Source organism: Salmo trutta, chromosome 15, assembly GCF_901001165.1.
Source record: "Salmo trutta chromosome 15, fSalTru1.1, whole genome shotgun sequence".
Lineage (NCBI taxonomy): Eukaryota > Metazoa > Chordata > Actinopteri > Salmoniformes > Salmonidae > Salmo > Salmo trutta.
In genome coordinates, this window is record NC_042971.1 from 41,610,714 (window position 1) to 41,633,077 (window position 22,364).

The window sequence follows — 22,364 nt, forward strand, 5'->3', positions numbered from 1 at the left end:
AAATCAGCCAAGACCTCAGAAAAACAATTGTAGACCTCCACAAGTCTGGTACATCCTTGGGAGCAATTTCCAAACGCCTGAAAGTACCACGTTCATCTGTACAAACAATAGTACGCAAGTATAAACACCATGGGACCACACCGCTGTCATACTGCTCAGGAAGGAGATGCGTTCTGTCTACTAGAGATGAAAGTACTTTGGTGCGAAAAATGCAAATAAATCCCAGAACAACAGCAAAGGACCTTGTGAAGATGCTGGATGAAACAGGTACAAACATATCTATATCCACAGTAAAACGAGTCCTATATCAACATAACTTGAAAGGCCGCTCAGCAAGGAAGAAGCCATGGCTGCAAAATTGCCATAAAAAAAAGCCAGACTACGGTTTGCAACTGCACATGGGGACAAAGATTGTACTTTTTGGAGAAATGTCCTCTGGTCTGATGAAACAAAAATAGAACTGTTTGGCCATAATGACCATCATTATGTTTGGAGGAAAAAGGCAGAGGCTTGCAAGCCAAAGAACACCATCCCAACCGTGAAGCACGGGGGTGGCAGCATCATGTTGTGGGGGTGCTTTGCTGCAGGAGGGACTGGTACACTTCACAAAATAGATGGCATCATGAGGGGCGAAAATTATGTGGATATATTGAAGCAACATCTCAAGGCATCAGTTAGGAAGTTAAAGCTTGGTCGCAAATGGGTCTTCCAAATGGACAATGACCCCAAGCATACTTCCAAAGTTGTGGCCAAATGGCTTAAGGACAACAAAGTCAAGGTATTGGAGTGGCCATCTCAAAGCCCTGACCTCAAACCTATAGAACATTTGTGGGCAGAACTGAAAAAGTGTGTGCGAGCAAGGAGGCCTACAAACCTGCCTCAGTTACACCAGCTCTGTCAGTAGGAATGGGCCAAAATTCACCCAACTTATTGTGGGAAGATTGTGGAAGGCTACAATTTTTAAAGGCAATGCTACCAAATACTAACCACCGTGCTTCTACACCTGCATTGCTTGCTGTTTGGGGTTTTAGGCTGGGTTTCTGTACAGCACTTTGAGATATCAGCTGATGTAAGAAGGGCTTTATAAATACATTTGATTTGATTTGATTAATTGCGTGTATTCTTCTTCTGGCCCACTGGGAATGTGGTGAAAGAAATAAAAGTTGAAATAAATAATTCTCTCGACTATTATTCTGACATTTCACATTCTTAAAATAAAGTGGTGATCCTAACTGACCAAAGGCAGGGAATTTTTACTAGGATTAAATGTCAGGAATTGTGAAAAACTGAGTTTAAATGTATTTGGCTAAGGTGTATGTAAACTTCCGACAGGTGTATCTTTTTTCTAAAATGTCCGCGAGTTCCGGTAATTTAGTGCTAGCAAAGAAGAATGCCGAATGGGTTGATGGTGAGACGTCATTAGTAGAACCTCTTCCCGTAGTGTAAATTATGCTATGTTATGCTTGAAAGTGTACAAAGCAGGATTAGCGTGCACGAGATGCTTAAGGTAACAAATGGAGAGCAGCCATTTTTGTTTTTCCTCTGTCACGTTGAAATTCCTCCGTCTTGTTCGACGGAAGTCCTACCCCTCTGTACTTCCGTTTGATGTCAGCTTTCTGCGATCGTGACCCCTGGGGGAGAAGAATCGTCAGTAAAAAAAAAAGATTCATTATTTGTGTGTCACCAAACGTGTATCACATTTATATCAAGTGGTTACTTATGATATCCAGCCAATCTCAACTGATTTGGATATCGTTGTCTCATTCAATTTAACTAAGAGGTAAAATTGCCAGACTACCTTTTTCAAATGGACATTTTAAATAATATCCAAATTGATTGGTTTCTACAAATGAGACAATTTAACCTTTTAATCATTAATCTTGGTACAGCTACGCTTTCAGGTTAATTAAAGTTTAATTCCCAAATAGCCTATACAGGTTTGAATTATCATTAACATTGATTAATCAGTCAAATTTGCTTTTGCAAAGCTCATTGATTATAACTACCCAGTACTGACGGAAGTCCCGCGTTCGCGGGAATCCCATGTGGCTTCGACCTTAGGGTATGTGAACCTGGTGGTGAATGCACCCTAACGTTTAAACTCCTGGTTACACTTATGATAATCCAGCCATTCTCAATTGATTGGATATCATCGTCTCATTTAATAAATTAAATTGTCGAACATACCTTTTCAGGTTCTTCCAATCAAATGAGACATTTTAAACTTTTCCATATTAACCTAGATGAAGAAATGCTCTCAGGTTAATTAAAGTTGAATTCCCAAATAGCCAATATAGTTTGATTTATCATTAACATTGATTAATCAATTCAATTTACTTTTGCAAATTCATTCACGTCCACCTCCAACATTACTGATGGTTCATTAACGTCTATAAATAGATTAAAATCAAACTTTGGAAAAATAGGAGAAAAAAAATCCCCCCCTCTCAAAAGTTCTAATAATGTGCAAGCTATCAGACGGGGTGGTCCCCACTCCCTCGCTAATTAGTGAACACCTCACACATAAAAGGATTGATCTCTGACCTCAGCAGTGATACCAACCCTAACTATGCCATTAGCGGAAAAAACCAGTAGAAATCGCGACAAAGGCGGAGAGAACTGGGAAACGAATGACAAACGCAGAAAAGGGAAAAATACTGCTAGCTATGAAACTGCGTTTGAAAACTGAACAATTACATTTTAATTATTAAAAGCAATTGCAAAAACTTATGACGATGAACGAGCACAAACTCTTCAACAAAATCGTCTTCTACAGGAACAAAATCGTCTTCTCCAGGAACAACTCAATTTAGCCAAAATGAATTACGACGATGTCCACGCCCAACTAGATAAATCTGACGAGTTATCTACGAACAAGAGCTCGCAACTTGATAACATGCATGAAGTTTTGTTGAACGTAACTCAAAGTAACAATGTTCTACTCCAAATGCTGCAGACCAAAGACGATCAGTTAATGAACATAATGACTAAGTTGGATGACAAATCAGCAGAACTCATTGAAGTCGCTGACCTAATGAATGATGAGAAAACTCAGATGATGAAGATGGAAATATTGATTTCTATGCAAGTGTAGGAAATCTCATCACTGAATCTTTCGCTCCGTACTCAAGACCTCTATCTGCAAACCATGACAGATAAGTTTGAGACCGAACGGAGCAAGTGCGACACTCAGGTGTCCAAAATCAGTACTCTAAGCGCTCAAGTGGACTCTGCAATGCAGCAGAATACCACCCTTAGGTACCATCTGGAGGAATTCCAGAGTGGTCACGCGCTACAGCGTGACTACCCAACCAAGTCTTCTCCTCTTGGCCATTCGGCACTGAGTAATATGGCGCCTCTACACCAACGAAGCCAAAGCTTGGCTTTTCTTCTTGGCCTTTCAGCCCCAATTTCCCCACAGGATGAAGCCAACTTTCCGCCCGCTTGATTCGGAACGCCTTGACAGACTCGTCAAAAATTTCCCCACCTTTGACCCCGTTCCAGGTCAGCCAAACGATACTGAGACATTCCAAGCTGACATAGAGGACACATGGATGGCTGCCCGAACGCTATGGGTTCTAACAGGGTTTACCTGTTGAAGCGAATGTCGAATAGACACATCTACAACAGCAACACGTGCTAAACGACTACGCTAAACTTGAAATTAGAATTCAGTGGTTCTACGACTCGCAAACACAATAGCTCACTGGCTAACACTGTCAAACAAGCTCGGAATTAACACAGCTTACTATCATAGGCTTCGGTCAGCTTACTTTGGCCTACTCACTGAAACAGGAATGGAAGAGCTGTTAACATTCAAACAAATGTTTCTGTCAAACATGTATCCCACCTTCATTACCTACTTGGGCCCTACAGCCCACGTTGGCTTGCCTATCTTACAACAGAGAGCTTGCAAGCACAGCTTTTGAGGCATAAAAAGCTCGCAACACTAAGAGCCCTGACAACTCGGTTTTTAAGTTTGACCAGGTGCATTATGAGGTATTGGAACGTTGAGAGATGATGCACAACAGCGGTTTCTACCACAACTCCAATAACCACCGCGGTCTAAATAACTGTAAAGTATGTCGCCATCGAAACGACTACCACTACAATCGACCTGTTCGCTATGTTCCTGCACCCAACCCACTCAAAGTGTCAGAGCACAAGTGTCACGTGTGCTCCCTCTCCGGCCTCTAGGTCACCAGGCTGCTCGTTATGGCGCACACCTGTCACCATTGTTACTCGCACCTGAGCATCATCAGACTCACCTGGACTCCATCACCTCCCTGATTACCTTCCCTATATATGTCACTCCCTTTGGTTCCTTCCCCAGGCGTCATTGTTTCTGTTCCAGTGTCATGTCTGTGCGTTGTTTGTGTTTTCTTGTTTTGTATTATGTTACGTTTATTTATTAAACACACTCCCTGAACTTGTTTCCCGACTCTCAGCGCACACGTTACAACAAGGGTAACAAAGCGTTAAAGGACGATCAAAACGTAGACCAATGTTCTCTAGAAGTTCCACTATGTGAGGAACTAAAGCGAGAAAAATTTGAGAAAAAGGGTAAAAGATAAGTCATAAGGACTAGACAGGGAATTACCGGATACCAGGTCTGCAGGAATTAACACCTTTAGCAAGGACGTTAAAAATCTAATTTCTCCTGCTCTTACTCGAGACCCTGTCCAGGGCCCGCTCGATCAAGAAACAAGCCCACAGGTTTTGTCTGTAGACTCCGATACAAAAGTTGCAAAGAAAAAGGTCAAAAGCTTCGCTAAAGCCAAGCCCACTCAAAATCCGAAAGTCGATCTGCTTTCACCTTGAACGGAAACGGCACATCACGTTGTTGCAAACGACTGCTTAACTTGTCATTTGCTAATTGTTTCGGGCGCGACAATATCGCTCATCCCTCAAACATTGTTCAATGATCTCAAAAGGGCTTTGAAGCCAACTAAACATTGGTTAAACGTAGAATGATGCGAAACTACACTTTGAGGTTTCCCTCAGACTACCTCGCCACTCACATTGAGAATATTGCGGAAACTACACTTCCAGGATGTATCGCTTGGTCACCCTGTGTATGTTACCAGCCTCAAATTTGAACCCCTGCTACTCGGAGCAGACTTGATGGATCGGTTACTCCCACTGATGGATTGAAACACCAGCCATGTATGGTCACAGTGCCTTCCCCACTGACCACACTGTCTTCCCCCAATGCTAACTGCAACACAGTCATCCACGAGGGGCATCTGTCAAAAGCACGCCTTGAGAAAAATACGTTTCGAAACCTCTCGGTGGAGAATCCGATCCAAGGAGATATTATGATATCTTGACACATTCAAGATCACATTCAACATTCAGATCCGTGAGGTGCAGCATTCCCAGCCGAACCCCGGGGGGGCCCAGATAACCGGATGTTTGTGCTTGATGCTATCCCCTCCTCGGTCCTGGAGTGGGCCCACTCCTCCAGGCTTGCCTGCCACCCAGGCTCCCGTCGGACCCTGGCCTTTGTGTGGCAATACTTTTGGTGGCCTACCAACGGTCCCGGACGTCTCCGCCTGCACGGTCTGTGTGCAGAACATGACTCCTCTGCAAGCAACGGCTGGTCTCCTTCAACCACTGCCTGTCTCTCACTGTCCCTGGGCTCACATATCCCTTTACTTCGTCACGGGTCTTCCCCCGTCTGATGGCAACACCGCCATCCTGACAGTATTGGACTGTTTTCCAAAGCCGCGCACTTTATTCCTCTCCCCAAGCTACCCTCTGCCATAGAGACGGCCCAGCTCATGGTGCAGCAAGTCTTCCGGATCCATGGACTCTCGGTGGACATGGTCTCCGACCAGGGTCCTCAGTTCTCGTCCCCGTTCTGGAAGGCATTCTGCATGCTCATTGGGTTGTCGGCCAGCCTATCCTCCGGGTTCCAACCCCAGTCCAACTGCCAGTCGGAGCAAGCCAATCAAGACCTGGAGATGACTCTTCGCTTCCTTGTCTCCGTCAATCCCACCACTCTGTCAATCCCAAACCTATGTCTCACAGCCCTTTGTCTCCTATTTCCAGGCCCACCCCTCTCCCTCGTCTCATCCATGGCCAACCAGTGTAGACGGTGAGACGCCTCCTGAAGGTTCAACCGTGGGGCAGGTTATTCCAGTACCTGGTTGACTGGGAGGGTTATGGCCCGGAGGAGAGGTGCTGGGTCCCCGCTAGGGACATCCTGGACCCAGGCCTCATCGCTGAGTTCCAACGCCCGCACCCTGGTCAACCAGGTATGCGCCCCTAGGGGGGTACTGTCACACGCTGATCTTTTTCACCTGTCTTTGTGCTTGTCTCCACCCCCTCCAGGTGTCGCTCATCTTCCTCATTATTCCCACTGTATTTATACCTGTGTTCTATGTTTGTCTCTTGCCAGATCGTCTTGTCAGGTCTTACCAGCGTGTTTCCAGTCTCCCTGCTTTCTCATGTTATTTTTCCTAGTTCCCCGGTTCTGACCATTGTGCCTGCCCTGACCCCGAGCCTGCCTGCCGTTCTGTACCTGCCTGACTCTGACCTGTTAACTTCTATGGGCTACGTGGGGGCCCACCTGCGGGACACAGCCAGTGAAATATCAGGGCGGCAAATTCAAAAACAACAAAATGTCATAATTCAACTTTTTCAAAACATACAACTATTTTACACCATTTTAAAGATACACTTTTCTTTGATGTAACCACATTTCTCTTTGATGTAACCACATTGTCTGATTTCAAAAAGGCTTTACAGCGAAAGCAAAACATTAGATTATGTTAGGAGAGTACATAGACAAAAATAATCACACAGCCATTTTCCAAGCAAGGACATGTGTCAATAAAACCCAAAACACAACTAAATGAAGCACTAACCTTTGACGATCTTCATCAGATGACACTCCAAGGACATTATGTTACACAATACATGTATGTTTTGTTCGATAAAGTTCATATTTATATCCACAAACAGCATTTCACATTGGCACGTGATGTTCAGAAAATGTATTCCCACCAAAACGTCCGGTGAATGTGCACATCAATTTACAAAAATACTCATCCTAAACGTTGACAAAATATATAATAATTATTTAAAGAATTATAAATAGACTACCCCTGGATGCAACCGCTGTGTCAGATTTTATAATAGCTTTACGGAGAAAGCACATTTTTCAATATTCTGAGTACATAGCTCAGCCATCACGGTGAGCTATTCAGACACCCGCCAAGTTCGGGGCAACCTAATCTCAGAATTAGTATTAGAAATATTCTCTTACCTTTGCTGATCTCTGTCAGAATGCACTCCCAGGACTACTACTTCCACAAGAAATGTTGTTTTGTTGGAAATAATCCATATTTATGTACAAATACCTCCGTTTTGTTCGTGCGTACAGATCACTTAGCCAAAGGCATAACGCGCGAGCGCGGAACGAGAGACGAAAAGTCAAAATGTTCCATTACCGTACTTAGAAGCATGTCAAACGCTGTTTAAAATCAATCTTTATGGTATTTTTAACGTAAAATGGCGATAATATTCCAACCGGACAATAGCATATTCATTCAAGAAGAAAAAGAAGGAACGGCGTGCTCGCGTGACTGCGCATATCCAATCCCTTTGTTGCTAGGCAATCCACTCAGAAACTGAGCTCCTATTATCTGCCCAGTGACAGGAGAATGCTCAAACCACTTTCTGAAGGCTTTAGACAGCCAATGGAAGCATTAGGAAGTGCAACGTCACCCCACAGACACTGTAGCTTCAATAGAGAATCAAAAGAAGAACTACAATTCTCAGACTTTCCACTTCCTGCTTGGATTTTTCTCAGGTTTATGCCTGCCATATGAGTTCTGTTACACTCACAGACACCATTCAAACAGTTTTAGAAACTTCAGAGTGTTTTCTTTCCAAATCTACTAATAATATGCATATTCTAGTTTCTGGGCCAGAGTAGTAACCTGTTTAAATTGGGTATGTTTTTCATCCGGCCGTGAAAATACTGCCCCCTAGCCCAGACAGGTTAACGTACTTCTGCCTATCCGGACCCCGAGCCTGCCTGCTGTTCTGTATCTTATTGACTCTGCCCTGGATTATGGACCTCTGCCTGCCTTTGACCTGTCTTTTGCCTGGCCCCTGTTTAGGTCAATACACATCTGTGACTCTAGCTGTCTGCATCTGGGTCTTATCCTGAGTTCTGATATGAGATGTTTCTACAACTTGATTGCAGTCCATCTGTGGTAAATTCAATTGACTGGACATGATTTCGAAAGGCACACACCTGTCTATGTAAGGTCCCACAGTTGACAGTGCATGTCAGAGCAAAAACCAAGCCATTAGGTTGAAGGAATTGTCCGTAGAGCTCCGAGACAGGATTGTGTCGAGGCACAGATCTGGGGAAGGGTACCAAATATTTCTGCAGCATTGAAGGTCCCCAAAAATGAGGGGACAAAAATGAGGGGACACGAACAACAGGTATAGGCCTATCAAAAAGGTTATTTATTATAAACCAAAAACTGTTAACTTTAAACAAAGAAAAAGGAATGAGGTGTGGAAATGTCATAATGTAGGGTGTATGTAAAGTGCAGGGATGCATGAATCTGTGTGTGTGAATATGACTGAGTGGAAACTATGTAAAACTACAAAGGAACAAACAAAACAGGATCATACCTGGAGGAACAGAGAGAGAGAGAGAGAAGAGTGGGTAGTGAAGCAGTTTAAATACCCTGAGCCCAGGTGGCTCCAATCACTAACGACCCTCCTCTGCCTGCAGGAGGAACCGCCCCCGCACTGCAGAGGAGGGGCCGTGACACCCCTCTCCTTAAAATGAGGGTCCCACCCTCAACACAAATTTCGACCCAACATATTTAAAACAATCCAAAGTTCCCCCCCCCCAAAAAATAATAAAATAAATTTAAAAACGGATACCAGTCCCGGCTCCTAGCAGTAGCCCCGTGTCCCCTAGCTGACTGTCCGCCCCTCAAACTCGGCAGCCCTGGTACCTGGGGAGCAATTTAAGAGGAAGGAGGCGCAGACAGCCCGCAGGGGTCAGCAGAGAGAAAATACCAACTAGGTTAAAGGAGCACGGGACAGAGCATCAGCAATGATATTATCCTTACCACTATTGTGTCTAATATCGAGGTTGAATGGTTGCAAGAACAAAGGCCAACGCATCAGGCGCTGGTTGGGATTTTGCAGGGTCTTCAGAAAAATAAATGGGTTGTGAACACAGTTAAAGGGGTCAAACCAGAACCAACATAGACTTCGAAGTGCTGTAAAGCCCAAATGAGACCTAAAGCCTCCTTTTCAATTACAGAATAGTTTTGCTGATACTTATTACATTTCCGGGAAAAGAAACTGACTGGACACTCAACATTGTCATCATTTTCCTGGAGAAGCACAGCCCCAGCACCGATTTGACTGGTGTCTACCTGCAATTTGAAAGGTTTCCCAAAATTTGGTGCTGCCAACACGGGTGCCAAACACAAAAGAGCCTTAACTGCATCAAATGCCTCTTGACACTGGGTGGACCAGATAAATTCAGCCTTGGCCTTCAACAGATTGGTCAGTGGGGACACTACTACCGAAAAGTTTTTACAGAAAGCACGGTAGTACCCCGCCATTCCCAGGAAGCGCATCAGTTCTTTCTTTGTGGAGGGCTGTGGGAACTGCTTCACAGCCTGGACCTTGGCTTCCACGGGACAGACAACACCCTGACCAACAACCTTGCCTAGGTATGTGACTGTAGCTTTGGCAAACTCACACTTTGCCAAATTGATAGTCAACCTGGCCTACACCAGTCTTTCGAACAGGGCTTGCACTCTCCAGACATGCTCCTCCCAGGAGTCAGAGTAGACGACCACATCGTCCAAATACACGGCACACCCTTCCAGACCTGAGACCACCCGATTCGTCAGCCTCTGGAAGGTGGCTGGAGCATTCCGCAAGCCATCACTGTATAAGAGAACAAACCAGATGGAGTTATAAAGGCAGCAATCTCACAAGCTCTTTTGGTAAGGGGCACTTGCCAATATCCCTTTAAAAGATCACATTTGCTAACATACTTTGCTGACCCAACTTGATCGATACAGTCCTCCATCCTAGGAAGAGGGTAAAGGTCTGCTTTAGTAACATTGTTAACTTTTCTATAATCAGTGGAAGGTCTGGAAGTGGAATCAGACTTTTTGACCAGAAGACAGGGTGAAGCCCAATTTGAACATGGCTCCGCAATACCATTGTCCAACATATACTGCACCTCTGTTTCCAATTGCAGTTTCTTCTCCTCAGATACACGATAAAATCTGTTTGATAGGCTTAGCATCTCCGATGTCTATGTCATGCTCAATTAAGTGGGTTTGCGATAGAGTGTCAGAAAACAAAAAAGGGTAGCTTCTAATAAGAGCTACCAATTCATCACGTTTCTCAGAGTCTAAATGATCTACCAAAACCCCAAGGTTTTGCAAAGTCTGGGAGTTTTTCAACCGACCTTGTAAGACCTCATCCGAAACCCTAACTACATCCTCTTCTCCCCCCTCCACAAAGTTAAAGCCACAAGATGCAGTGACTGGAGCAGCAGTCAATGCTGACCTCACTGCTGGAGTGCCTTCCACTTTGCTTAGATCCCGGGAGTGGTAACATTTTAACAGGTTCACATGGCATAATTTAGAGGACTTCCTATGACCAGGGGTTTCAATAAGATAGTTCAAATATGACACTTTACGCAACACAGTGAAAGGACCACAGTATTTTGCCTGAAAAGGTGAACTTACAAGAGGCAGAAGAGCAAGTACACGATCACCAGGACTAAACTCACGGAGCTCAGCCTGTCCGTCATATTTCAGTTTCATTTTCTGTTGAGAACATTTTAGTTTTTCTTTCGCCAGTTCACCAGCCCTATACAACTTCAGCCTAAAACCATTTACATAGTCAATAAGGTTCCGAGGTGGTTCCTCAGGCAAACAACCATCCTGCAGCACTGCTAAAGGCCCATGCACCTTATAACCAAACACTAAGTAATTTGGGCTAAACCCTGTGCTTTCCTGCACTACTTCACGAGCAGCTAGTAACAGCCAAGGTAACCCCTCTTCCCAATCTGCAGACAGTTCTGTACAGTATGCACGAAGCAAGGATTTTAAAGTTTGATGAAAACGTTCCAAAGCTCCCTGACTAGGCATGGAATGCAGTAGACTTATTGTGTTGAACTTTAAGCTGTTTGAGAACCTGAGCAAATAAATGGGAGGTAAAATTAGACCTCTGATCTGACTGGATGATTTTTGGAATCCCAAATGTTGAAATAAATTGAGTTAACGCTTTAACTACTGATTTTGAAGTTAAGGTACGCAAGGAAAAAGCTGCCGGATATCAAGTTGCTTGACACATAACAGTTAATAAGTAACTATGACCTGACTTGGACCGTGGTAAAGGCCCAACACAATTGATAATAATATGCTCAAAAGGTTGCCCTGCGGCTGGTATTGGATACAAAGGTGCTGGCTTTACAACCTGGTTTGGCTTGCTTGTATGCTGACATGTATGACAAGTTTTAATAAACTGAGCTACATCCCCCTTTAAACGTGGCCAGAAAAAAATAACGGAGTACGCGATCATAAGTTTTACGAACACACATATGACCTGCCACATCACCATGTGAAGTTTGCAACGCTTTATTTCGCAAAGTAGTAGGTACAACTATTTGAAAGACTGGTTCTCCTAGACCCTGATCATAGTGTGGAACCCATTTCCTAACCAACAGCCCATCAAGAAGAAAATAACACTGAGCACTATTCCTCACCACTGAATCAGGAACAACTTTATCAAACAGATGAGCCAAGGTAGTATCGGCCTTTTGCTCAGCCATCAATGAATCTCTTGAACTAGTCAACTGTTCTAACTGGAGTTTGACTGGCAACTCAAGACTTTCTGGCTTACTCTCAACCTTATTACGAGAGGCAGCGTGGGTAACAGCACAAACTGGAAATACCTCAGGAGATACACAGTTGCGATCTGGAGATACCCTTGCTGGGGACACTGAAGGTTGCTTCGTAAAGATGTTTAGTTTGCCATCTGCCCACACCTTACTACCTGCCAAGTCATTCCCCAAAATCATGTGGACTCCCTCTACTGGCAACTGGGGTCTAACCCCAACATCTACATCACCCTCTACCAGACCACATTTTAGGGTAACTTCATGTAAAGGAGAAGAGAATGGAACTAAACCCATACCACGTACCATTACACAACTGCCAGTATCAGAATCCTTAGAGAACGGCAAAACAGATTCCAGAATAAAATAATCTAAAGCTCCAGTGTCTCTTAAGATCTTGATTGAAACATTTTGGTTGCCATCTACCAGGGACACTACACCATCTGAAATAAAGGCTGAAAAAGCTGGCATCACAGCAGGTTTAACTTGACCTGATTTTTTTTATTTAAGTAGAGGACAATCTTTCTTCCAATGTCCTTTAACTAAACAGTAGCGACAGGTATTAGCATTAACCGGTGCTTTAAGTCCTCCAGACCCAAACTTCTGCTGAGCCCTTTGGAAAGAAGCTCCAAAAAAAGGTGACCTACTATTCCTAGAAGTAAAGTTATTTTTATGGTACATGTCACTGTTTGACTCAAAATGGCTTTTATGTGTTAGCCTCTACTCAATTCAATTCGCATGACATAACAATATACATATTGCCACTCTACTCATCTGCAAGGACTGCTGCATCCCTTGGAGACTTAACTTTACGTTCATTCATGTATGTAGCAACCTGGTCACACACAGAATTTTTGAACTGTTCTAACACAATCAAATTAGACAGACCCTCAAAAGTACTAACTTCAGAAGCTGTACACCAACGATTAAATGCAGAAGTCAAATCACGAACAAACTCAGAATAGGTTTGTGAATCTAACTTTTTCCTGTAACGAAAACGTTGACGATATGCCTCTGGCACAAGCTCGTAGACCTTCATAACTGCTGATTTAACTTTAGCATACACTTTACTGTCAGCTACACTCAGTGCTGCAAAAGCCTCACGTGCTTTACCTGTAAGTAAACATTGCAACAACACAGTCATGTCCAAATCTGACCAAGCTCTAGCTTCTGCAATATGCTCAAATAAAGCAAAGTATGTGTCTGGATCTGACTCATCAAATTTAGGCAACAAACGAAGATTCTGTGAAACATCAAACTGTGGTAGTCCTTCTGGTCTATTAGCGCGATTGAGAAATGCTATCTCCAACTGCATTTGCAACATCTCCCTCTGCTGCTCAAAAATTAATGAAGGGCTAGACTGAAAACTTGTACCCTAACTACTAGCAGACTGACCCCAAAAAAACACCTATTTCCCTAAGACCCTGCTTTAATTTAGCTTTAACAGTCTCTTTAATTTTTTTTAGCAACAATCTCAATCTGATAATGTTCAGCAATTTCAATTAACTGCTCCTTAGTACACAACTCTAAGGCTACCTCTGAAGGAGCTTGAACAAAACTACTCAGAATGGAAGACATTTTCCTCAACCAACACAACTATTACAAATGCTAAAAAAAAATACACAACTCACCTGCTGTCAGTCTGGGTTCAAGGACAGGAGCCACACCCCACTATCCTCCAAAAACAACTACCTAACTGGCCCTGGTCTTCGTGCAGTCACATGTGGTGGGGTTTTATGCACACAAAACCAGTGGAGTGGAAAAGACAACCAGAACTGGCGGCCCCCCATAACCACGGAGGTGCTCCCGAGCCGATGTAGGGGAAAAGGAAAAGGGAAGCTCTACCCACGTTCACTGCCACCTAAAACAAAAACACCACGAGCCTCCTATTGACACTCGATGATAAGCCTGAACAGGAGAGGACTCCCACTTGAACAAAAACCCAGAAAAACCCAGAGTGAATTGCTAACCAAATTTAGCTACCAAGCTAACTGAACCAAAATAACACATGGCTCTCAACGCTCTCTTCAACAATATTGGCCCAACCAAAACATCCCCTCAAACAAAAAATTTGGCAATCTGAACTAAACTAACCCAAGTTAACTATAAAACAATAGTCAAATAAGCCAAATTACAAATAAACAAACCTATCAATAATAAAGCAAAGACAATCTAGACAAAACCTTAACCAACTATGACAAAATGTTAAAGTAAACTAAAATACTAAAGTAAGACTAAAGTACAATTAACTTTAATTTACAGACGAGCCCCCACTTGTCACAGGCCGGCTCATAGCCTGTGGCAAAAATGAGGGGACACGAACAACAGGTATAGGCCAATCAAAAAGGTTCTTTATTATAAACCAAAAACTATTAACTTTAAACAAAGAAAAAGGAATGAGATGTGGAAATGTCATAACGTAGGGTGTATGTAAAGTGCAGGGATGCATGAAGTTGTGTGTGTGTGAATATGACTGAGTGGAAACTACGCAAAACTACAAAGGAACAAACAAAACAGGATCATACCTGGAGGAGCAGAGAGAGAGAGAAGAGTGGTTAGAGAAGCAGTTTAAATACCCTGAGCCCAGGTGGCTCAAATCACTAACGACCCTCCTCTGCCTGCAGGAGGAACCGCCCCTGCACTGCAGAGGAGGGGCCGTAACAGTATATAAATACACAGTTTGAAAAACAGTATCAAGGAAACAGGAAGTGTCCAGTCTCTATATACAATACATGGGACAGCATCGTTGGCTGTGTGTGTTTGAGTGTGTGTGTACAGTGCCTTCGGAAAGTATTCATACCCCTTGACTTTTTCCACATTTTAAGTTACAGCCTTATTCTAAAATGGATGAAATTGTTTTTTCCCCTTATCAATAGACACACATTACCCCATAATGACAAAGTAAAAACAGGTTTTTAGAATTGTTTGCTAATTTATATAATAAATAAATAAAAAATATCACATTTACATAAGTATTCAGACCCTTTAACTCAGTACTTTGTTGAAGCACCTTTGGCAGCAATTACAGCATCAAGTCTTCTTGGGTATGACGCTACAAGCTTGGCACACCTGTATTTGGGGAATTTCATCTCATTCTTCTCTGCAGATCCTCTCGAGCACTGTCAGGTTGGATGGGGAGCGTCGCTGCACAGTTATTTTCAGGTCTCTCCAGAGATGTTAGATCGGGTTCAAGTCCGGGCTCTGGCTGGGCCACTCAAGGACATTCAGAGACTTATCCCAAAGCCACTCCTGCGTTGTCTTGGCTGGGTGCTTAGGGTCGTTGTCCTGTTGGAAGGTGAATCTTGACCAGAGAATCTTGTTTCTCATGGTCTGAGAGTCTTTAGCTACCCTTTGGCAATGTCATGTGCCTTTTACTGAGGAGTGGCTTCCATCTGAACACTCTACCATAAAGGCTTGATTGGTGGGGTGCTGCAGAGATGGTTGTCCTTCTGGAAGGTTCTCCCATCTCCACAGATGAACTCTGGAGCTCTGTCAGAGTGACCATTGGGTTCTTGGTCACCTCCCTGACCAAGGCTCTTCTCCCCCGATTGCTCAGTTTGGCCAGGCGGCCAGCTCTATGAATAGTCTTGTTGGTTCCCAACTTCTTTCATTGTGTTCTTGGGGACCTTCAATGCTGCCAACATTTTTTGATACCCTTCCCCAGATCTGTGCCGAGACAGGACACAATCCTGTCTCGGAGCTCTACGGACAATTCCTTCGACCTCATGGCTTGGTTTTTGCTCTGACATGCACTGTCAACTGTGGGACCTTATATAGACAGGTGTGTGTCTTTCCAAATCATGTGCAGTCAATTGAATTTACCACAGGTGAACTCCAATCAACTTGTAGAAACATCTTAAGGATGATCAAAAGAAACAGGATGCACCTGAACTAAATTTTGAGTCTCATAGCAAAGGGTCTGAATATTTATGTAAATAAGGTATGTTTTTTTTATACATTTGCAAACATTTACAAAAACTGTTTTTGCTTTGTCATTATGGGGTATTGTGTGTAGATGGCTGAAAAAAGTTATCTTTAATCAATTTTAGAATAAGGCTGTAACGTAACAAAATGTGGAAAAAGTCAAGGAGTCTGAATACTTTATGAGGGCACTGTATGTACATGTGTTTGTGAGTATGGGCGTATGCATGTGTGTGAGTGTATATGTGAGTACAAGAGTCTGCTTGTGTATGAGGTGTGTCTGTGTTGTTAAGAACACTTTTTTCTGTTGATTTTTCCCTATTATACAAATGGGTGGGTCTAACACTGAATACTGATTTGTTAAAATTGCATTCCAGCCGGTGTCTATTACACAATTTGCCACCGGGTAAATCTATGACGTTAAAATGCCTATTTACTCTGTTCCTTCTGACTGCGCAATCCACTATCTCATCAGCCCAGCCAGGCAACTTATAAACTTGATCTCCACTTTAAAAAGCATCTATCTCGACCTTATCTCACATTTCTTTTAGACTAACATTTAGTTTTCAACAGCCGAGATTTGTATAAACCTTGCTGTCTGTCTCTCCGACATTTGCAACATTATCTATAAATTATCATTAGAAAACCCTTTTGCAATTATGTTAGCACACCTGAAAACTGTTGTCCTGATTAAAGAAGCAATAAAACTAGCCTTCTTTAGAATAGTTGAGTATCTGGAGCATCAGCATTTGTGGGTTCGATTACAGGCTCAAAATGTCCAGAAACAAAGAACTTTCTTCTGAAACTCGTCAATCTATTATTGTTCTGAGAAATTAAGGCTATTCCATGCGAGAAATTGGCAAGAAACTGAAGATCTCGACTCCTCACAAGTCCTCAACTGGCAGCTTCATTAAATAGTACCCGCAAAACAGCAGTCTCAACGTCAACAGTGAAGAGGCGACTCCGGGATGCTGGCATTGTAGGCAGAGTTGCAAAGAAAAAGACATATCTCAGACTGGCCAATAAAAAGAAAAGATTAAGAACACAGACACTGGACAGAGGAACTCTGCCTAGAAGGCCAGCATCCTGGAGTCACCTCTTCACTGTTGATGTTGAGACTGGTGTTTTGCGGGTGCTGTTTAATGAAGCTGCCAGTTGAAGACTCTGAAGAATTTATTTGGGCTACAATTTCTGAGGCTGGTAACTCGAATAAACTTGTCCTCTGCAGCAGAGGTAACTCTGGGTCTTCCTTTACTGTGGCGGTCCTCATGAGAGCCAGTTTCATCAAAGCTCTTGATGGTTTTTGCGACTGCACTTTTCCAGATTGACTGACCTTCATGTCCTAAAGTAATGATGGACTGTCGTCTCTCTTTGCTTATTTGAGCTGTTCTTAACATAATATGGACTTGGTCTTTTACCAAATAGGGCTATCTTCTGTGTCACAACACAACTGATTGGCTCAAACACATTAAGAAGGAAAGAAATTCCATAAATTAACGAAGCACACCTGTTAATTGAAATGCATTCCAGGTGACTACCTCATGAAGCTGGTTGAGAGAATTCCAAGAGTGTGCAAAGCTGTCATCAAGGCGTGGCTGCTTTGAAGAATCTCAAATATACAGTTGAAGTCGGAAGTTTACATACACCTTGGCCAAATAAATTTTAACTGAGTTTTTCACAATTCCTGACATTTAATCCTAGTAAAAATTCCCTGTCTGAGGTCAGTTAGGATCACCACTTTATTTTAAGAATGTGAAATGTCAGAATAATAGTAGAGAGAATGACTTATTTCAGCTTTTATTTCTTTCATCACATTCCCAGTGGGTCAGAAGTTTACATACACTCAAATAGTATTTGATAGCATTGCCTTTAAATTGTTTAACTTGGGTCAAACGTTTCGGGTAGCCTTCCACAAGCTTCCCACAATAAGTTGGGTGAATTTTGGCCCATTCTTCCTGACAGAGCTGGGGTAACTGAGTCAGGTTTGTAGGCCTCCTTGCTCGACACGCTATTTCAGTTCTGCCCACAAATGTTCTGTAGGTTTGAGGTCAGGGCTTTGTGATGACCACTCCAATACCTTGACTTTGTTGTCCTTAAGCCATTTTGCCACAACTTTGGAAGTATGCTTGGAGTCGTTGTCCATTTGGAAGACCCATTTGCGACCAAGCTTTAACTTCTTGACTGATGTCTTGAGATCAATATATCCACATAATTTTCCTGCCTCCTGATGCCATTTATTTTGTGAAGTGCACCAGTCCCTCCTGCAGCAAAGCTCCCCCACAACATGCTGCCACCCCCGTGCTTCACGGTTGGGATGGTGTTCTTCGGCTTGCAAGCCTCCCCCTTTATGGCCAAACAGTTCTATTTTTGTTTCATCAGACCAGAGATAATTTCTCCAAAAAGTACGATCTTTGTCCCCATGTGCAGTTGCAAACCGTAGACTGGCTTTCTTATGGCGGTTTTGGAGCAGTGGCTTCTTCCTTGCGGCCTTTCAGGTTATGTCGATAGAGGACTCATTTTACTGTGGATATAGATAATTTTGTACCTGTTTCCTCCAGCATCTTCACAAGGTCCTTTGCTGTTGTTCTGGGATTGATTTGCACTTTTCACACCAAAGTATGTTCATCTCAAGGAGACCAAACACATCTCCTTCATGAGCGGTATGATGGCTGCGTGGTCCCATGGTGTTCATACTTGCGTACTATTGTTTGTACGGATGAACGTGGTACCTTCAGGAGTTTGGAAATTGCTCCCAAGGTTGAACCAGACTTGTGGAGGTCTACAAATTTTTTTCTGAGGTCTTGGCTGATTCTTTTGATTTTCCCATGATGTCAAGCAAAGAGGCACTGAGTTTGAAGGTAGGCCTTGCCAATTAGCCTATCAGAAGCTTCTAAAGCCATGATATCATTTTCTGGAATGTTCCAAGCTGTTTAAAGGCACAGTTAACGTAGTGTATGTAAACTTCTGACCCACTGAAATTGTGATACAGTGAATTATAAGTGAAATAATCTGTCTGTAAACAATTGTTGGTAAAATTACTTGTGTCATGAGTAGATGTCCTAACCAACTAAATTCCCCAAATACAGGTGTGCAAAACTTGTAGCGTCATACCCAAGAAGACTTGATGCTGTAATTGCTGCCAAAGGTGCTTCAACAAAGTACTGAGTTAAAGGGTCTGAATACTTATGTAAATGTGATATATTTTTTTCATATAAATTAGCAAACAGTTCTAAAAACCTGTTATTACTTTGTCATTATGGGGTATTGTGTGTAGATTTATGTGGAAACATTGTATTTAGTCAATTTTAGAATAAGGCTGTAATGTAACAAAATTTGGAAAAAGTAAAGGAGTCTGAATACTTTCCGAAGGCACTGTATATCATAATTAAACTTTGAATGGGACATTATTTGAAAGAAGTTGGCTTTTCACTATAGCTTACAGTGTGACATATCTTCTTAGTCTCACCTGTCAAGAGTATGCTCTCCCTTGGTACGTCCTTCTTTGTTGTTCTTTTGTTACATTTAAACTTTCATTGCTCTCACGTTTTCCTTTCCTCTGATTTGGCAATTGTTAACAGTGTTGTGGAAATTCATGAAAACTGAGAGAGACTTTGTCATTTCTTCAAAAAATCATCTTTATTTAATATTTTTTAATTATTGCAATAATGAAGCTGGTCTACCGCACGCTCTCAGGTGTGTTGCTGAGAGTTTAACCTTTAATGAAAAAAACAGATCTTTTATAGGAGACCTAAAAATGCTTAGTCAGGGCTGGTTCCACCCCTCCAATGCTGATCGGGGGGCATCATAAGTCACCTTGGGTTAATCTCCTGTGGGCATCTGCACCCGGTGCCATTTCCCAGATGCAAGAATGATTAGACGCATTTTTTTTTTATTTAACCTTTATTTAACCAGGTAGGCAAGTTGAGAACAAGTTCTCATTTACAATTGCGACCTGGCCAAGATAAAGCAAAGCAGTTCGACAACATACAACAACACAGAGTTACACATGGAGTAAAACAACATACAATCAATGATGCAGTAGAAAAAAAATAAGACTATATACAATGTGAGCAAATGACGTGAGATAAGGGAGGTAAAGGCAAAAAAATGCCATGGTGGCAAAGTAAATAAAGTATAGCAAGAAAAACACTGGAATGGTAGATTTGTAGTTTGAAGAAAGTTCAAAGTTAAAATATAAATAATATGGTGCAAAGGAGCAAAATAAATAAAATAAATAAGGGATTGTTCTACTCCTCCAGGCTATCTCTATCTCGGGTCACACACACCACATCTTATCTATGGAATGCCAGCTGTAGGTTATTATCACCAAGTCATGAATCAATAGTCAGCTCAAGCTCCAGAGGCCCAATCAGTCCCAAAGACACAGATGAGAGAGTACTCATCAAAGCTATTAGAGATGCATAAACAGTATTATAGCATAATCTTGTAATTTCTCTTACAACAGCTGCACCAAATATTACACTATTCTTCTACCATTACTCATCCGTGTCCCATTTCTTGACCTTATGTAGCACGTAAACTGAAGAAGATTGTACAGCTGAAGAGTCTGGAGGAGGATCTGCCCACCCAAGGCCCCACTGATGCCATCCAGGGAGTCTCTCCCCAATCCGGCCTGAGCTTCCATTCCCAGCTGGTGTTCCTTAACATCTTGGAGTCCATTGAGCCAGAGGTGGTAAATGCGGGACATGACCAATGCCAGCCGGACTCAGCTGCAGCGCTGCTCACCAGCCTCAACGAACTCGGGGAGCGCCAACTTGTCAAAGTGGTCAAGTGGGCCAAAGGCTTGCCAGGTACAGTACTGGAATAGAAGGAATGTATTTCCATGTTGTCCTTGATAAGTTAATTGTTTAGAAGATGTCATTTGATTTATAACAAGTTTGCAATGGCATTGCAGCACATTGGAGGTAGTGAAGGCATGTATCATATTTTGATAATTATATTGTAATCAATGATGGTTATCCATTTCCATGTGGTTATTCATTTTCTTCTCAGGGTTTCGGAATCTGCATGTGGAGGACCAAATGACAGTCATCCAGCATTCATGGATGGGGGTGATGGTGTTCGGCTTGGGATGGAGGTCATACAAGAATGCCAACGGCAGAATGCTCTATTTCGCTCCGGACCTTGTTTTCAATGAGTATGTGATACGATGTGATAGTGAATTCAATTATCTCCTCTAAATTACCTTATTACCACCAGGGCCACCAACTCAGTGTTGTCCCCATTATGTTGGTGGAGATTTCCTCCAGTGAGTTGGCTGTAATAAGTATGGCAGATACCAATTTTCATTTTTTTGTCCATCTCTTTCTGTCCCTATCTTTCTCACCGATATGTCTAGAATTACATGTGCACAAGGGCTTACAAACCTGTCTTTCAGTAACATTTAGATTTAATTTCCCTTCTTTGCTAGGCATTGGAAAACCTTCCTGGTCTTTGTGTTTGAAATTCACTGCTCGACTGAGGGACCTTACAGATAATTGTATGTGTGGGGTACAGAGATGAGGTAGTCAATCAAAAACATGCTAAACACTATTATTTCACACAGAGTGAGTCCATGCAACTTATTATGTATCTTGTCAAGCACATTTTTACTCCTGAACTTATTTAGACTTACCATAACAAAAGGGGTTGAATACTTATTCACTCAAGACACTTCAGCTTTTCATTGGTAATTCATTAGTAAACATTTCTAAAAATATAATTCCACTTTGACACTATGGGGTATTGTGTGTAGGCCAGTGACAGCAAATCTCAATTTAATAGATTTTAAATGCAGGCTGAAACACAGCAAAATATGGAAAAAGTCAAGGGGTGTGAATCCTTTCTGAAGGGAAGTAGTGATATTTAGTTCAGATCTGAATATTACTGAGTACACTAGTATCATAGATGACTGAGGGAGTTCAATAACATTTAATGTAATTCATTACTGAGGAATGTGCACAGATTTACACTATATATACACAAAAGTATGTGGACCCCCTTCAATTAGTTTGTTTTGTCTATTTCAGCCACACCCGTTGCTGACAGGTGTATAAAATCGAGCACACAACCATGCAATCTCAATAGAAAAACAAATCAACAGTAATTTTCAGCATCTTTTTGTAATGGTCTCTTTTTCTATGGTCTCTAAAGCGCTCAGTGACTTTCAATATGGCACCAACAAGTCAGTTTGTCAAATTTCTGCCCTGCTAGAACTGCCCCGGTCAACTGTAAGTGCTGTTGTGAAGTGGAAACATCTAGGCCACACAAGCTCACAGAATGGGACCGCCAAGTGCTGAATCGTAGCGCGCAAAAATAGTCTGTTCTCGGTTGCAACACACTGCCGAGTTACAAACTGCCTCTGGAAGCAACGTCAGAACAAGAACTGTTCGTCGGGAGCTTCATGAAATTAATGGTGTTCCATGGCCGAGCAGACGCACACAAGTCTAAAATCACCATGCGCAATGACACGCGTCGGCTGAAGTGGTGCAAAGCTTACTAGGCCCCTTTGTTCCAGTGAACAGCATACAAT

The 22,364-nt window shown here is 42.5% G+C and overlaps 1 protein-coding gene across 2 annotated transcripts in view; it reads left to right on the forward strand.

The window, feature by feature from the left end:
* Positions 1-22,364, forward strand: part of LOC115149079 (androgen receptor) — a 66,604-nt gene that overhangs the window by 36,710 nt on the left and 7,530 nt on the right. For both annotated transcript variants that reach the window (XM_029691588.1, XM_029691586.1), the window contains exons 4-5: positions 20,365-20,643; positions 20,846-20,990. In XM_029691588.1, coding sequence (XP_029547448.1) covers positions 20,365-20,643; positions 20,846-20,990 — 424 coding nt within the window. The remainder of the gene's footprint in view (positions 1-20,364; positions 20,644-20,845; positions 20,991-22,364) is intronic.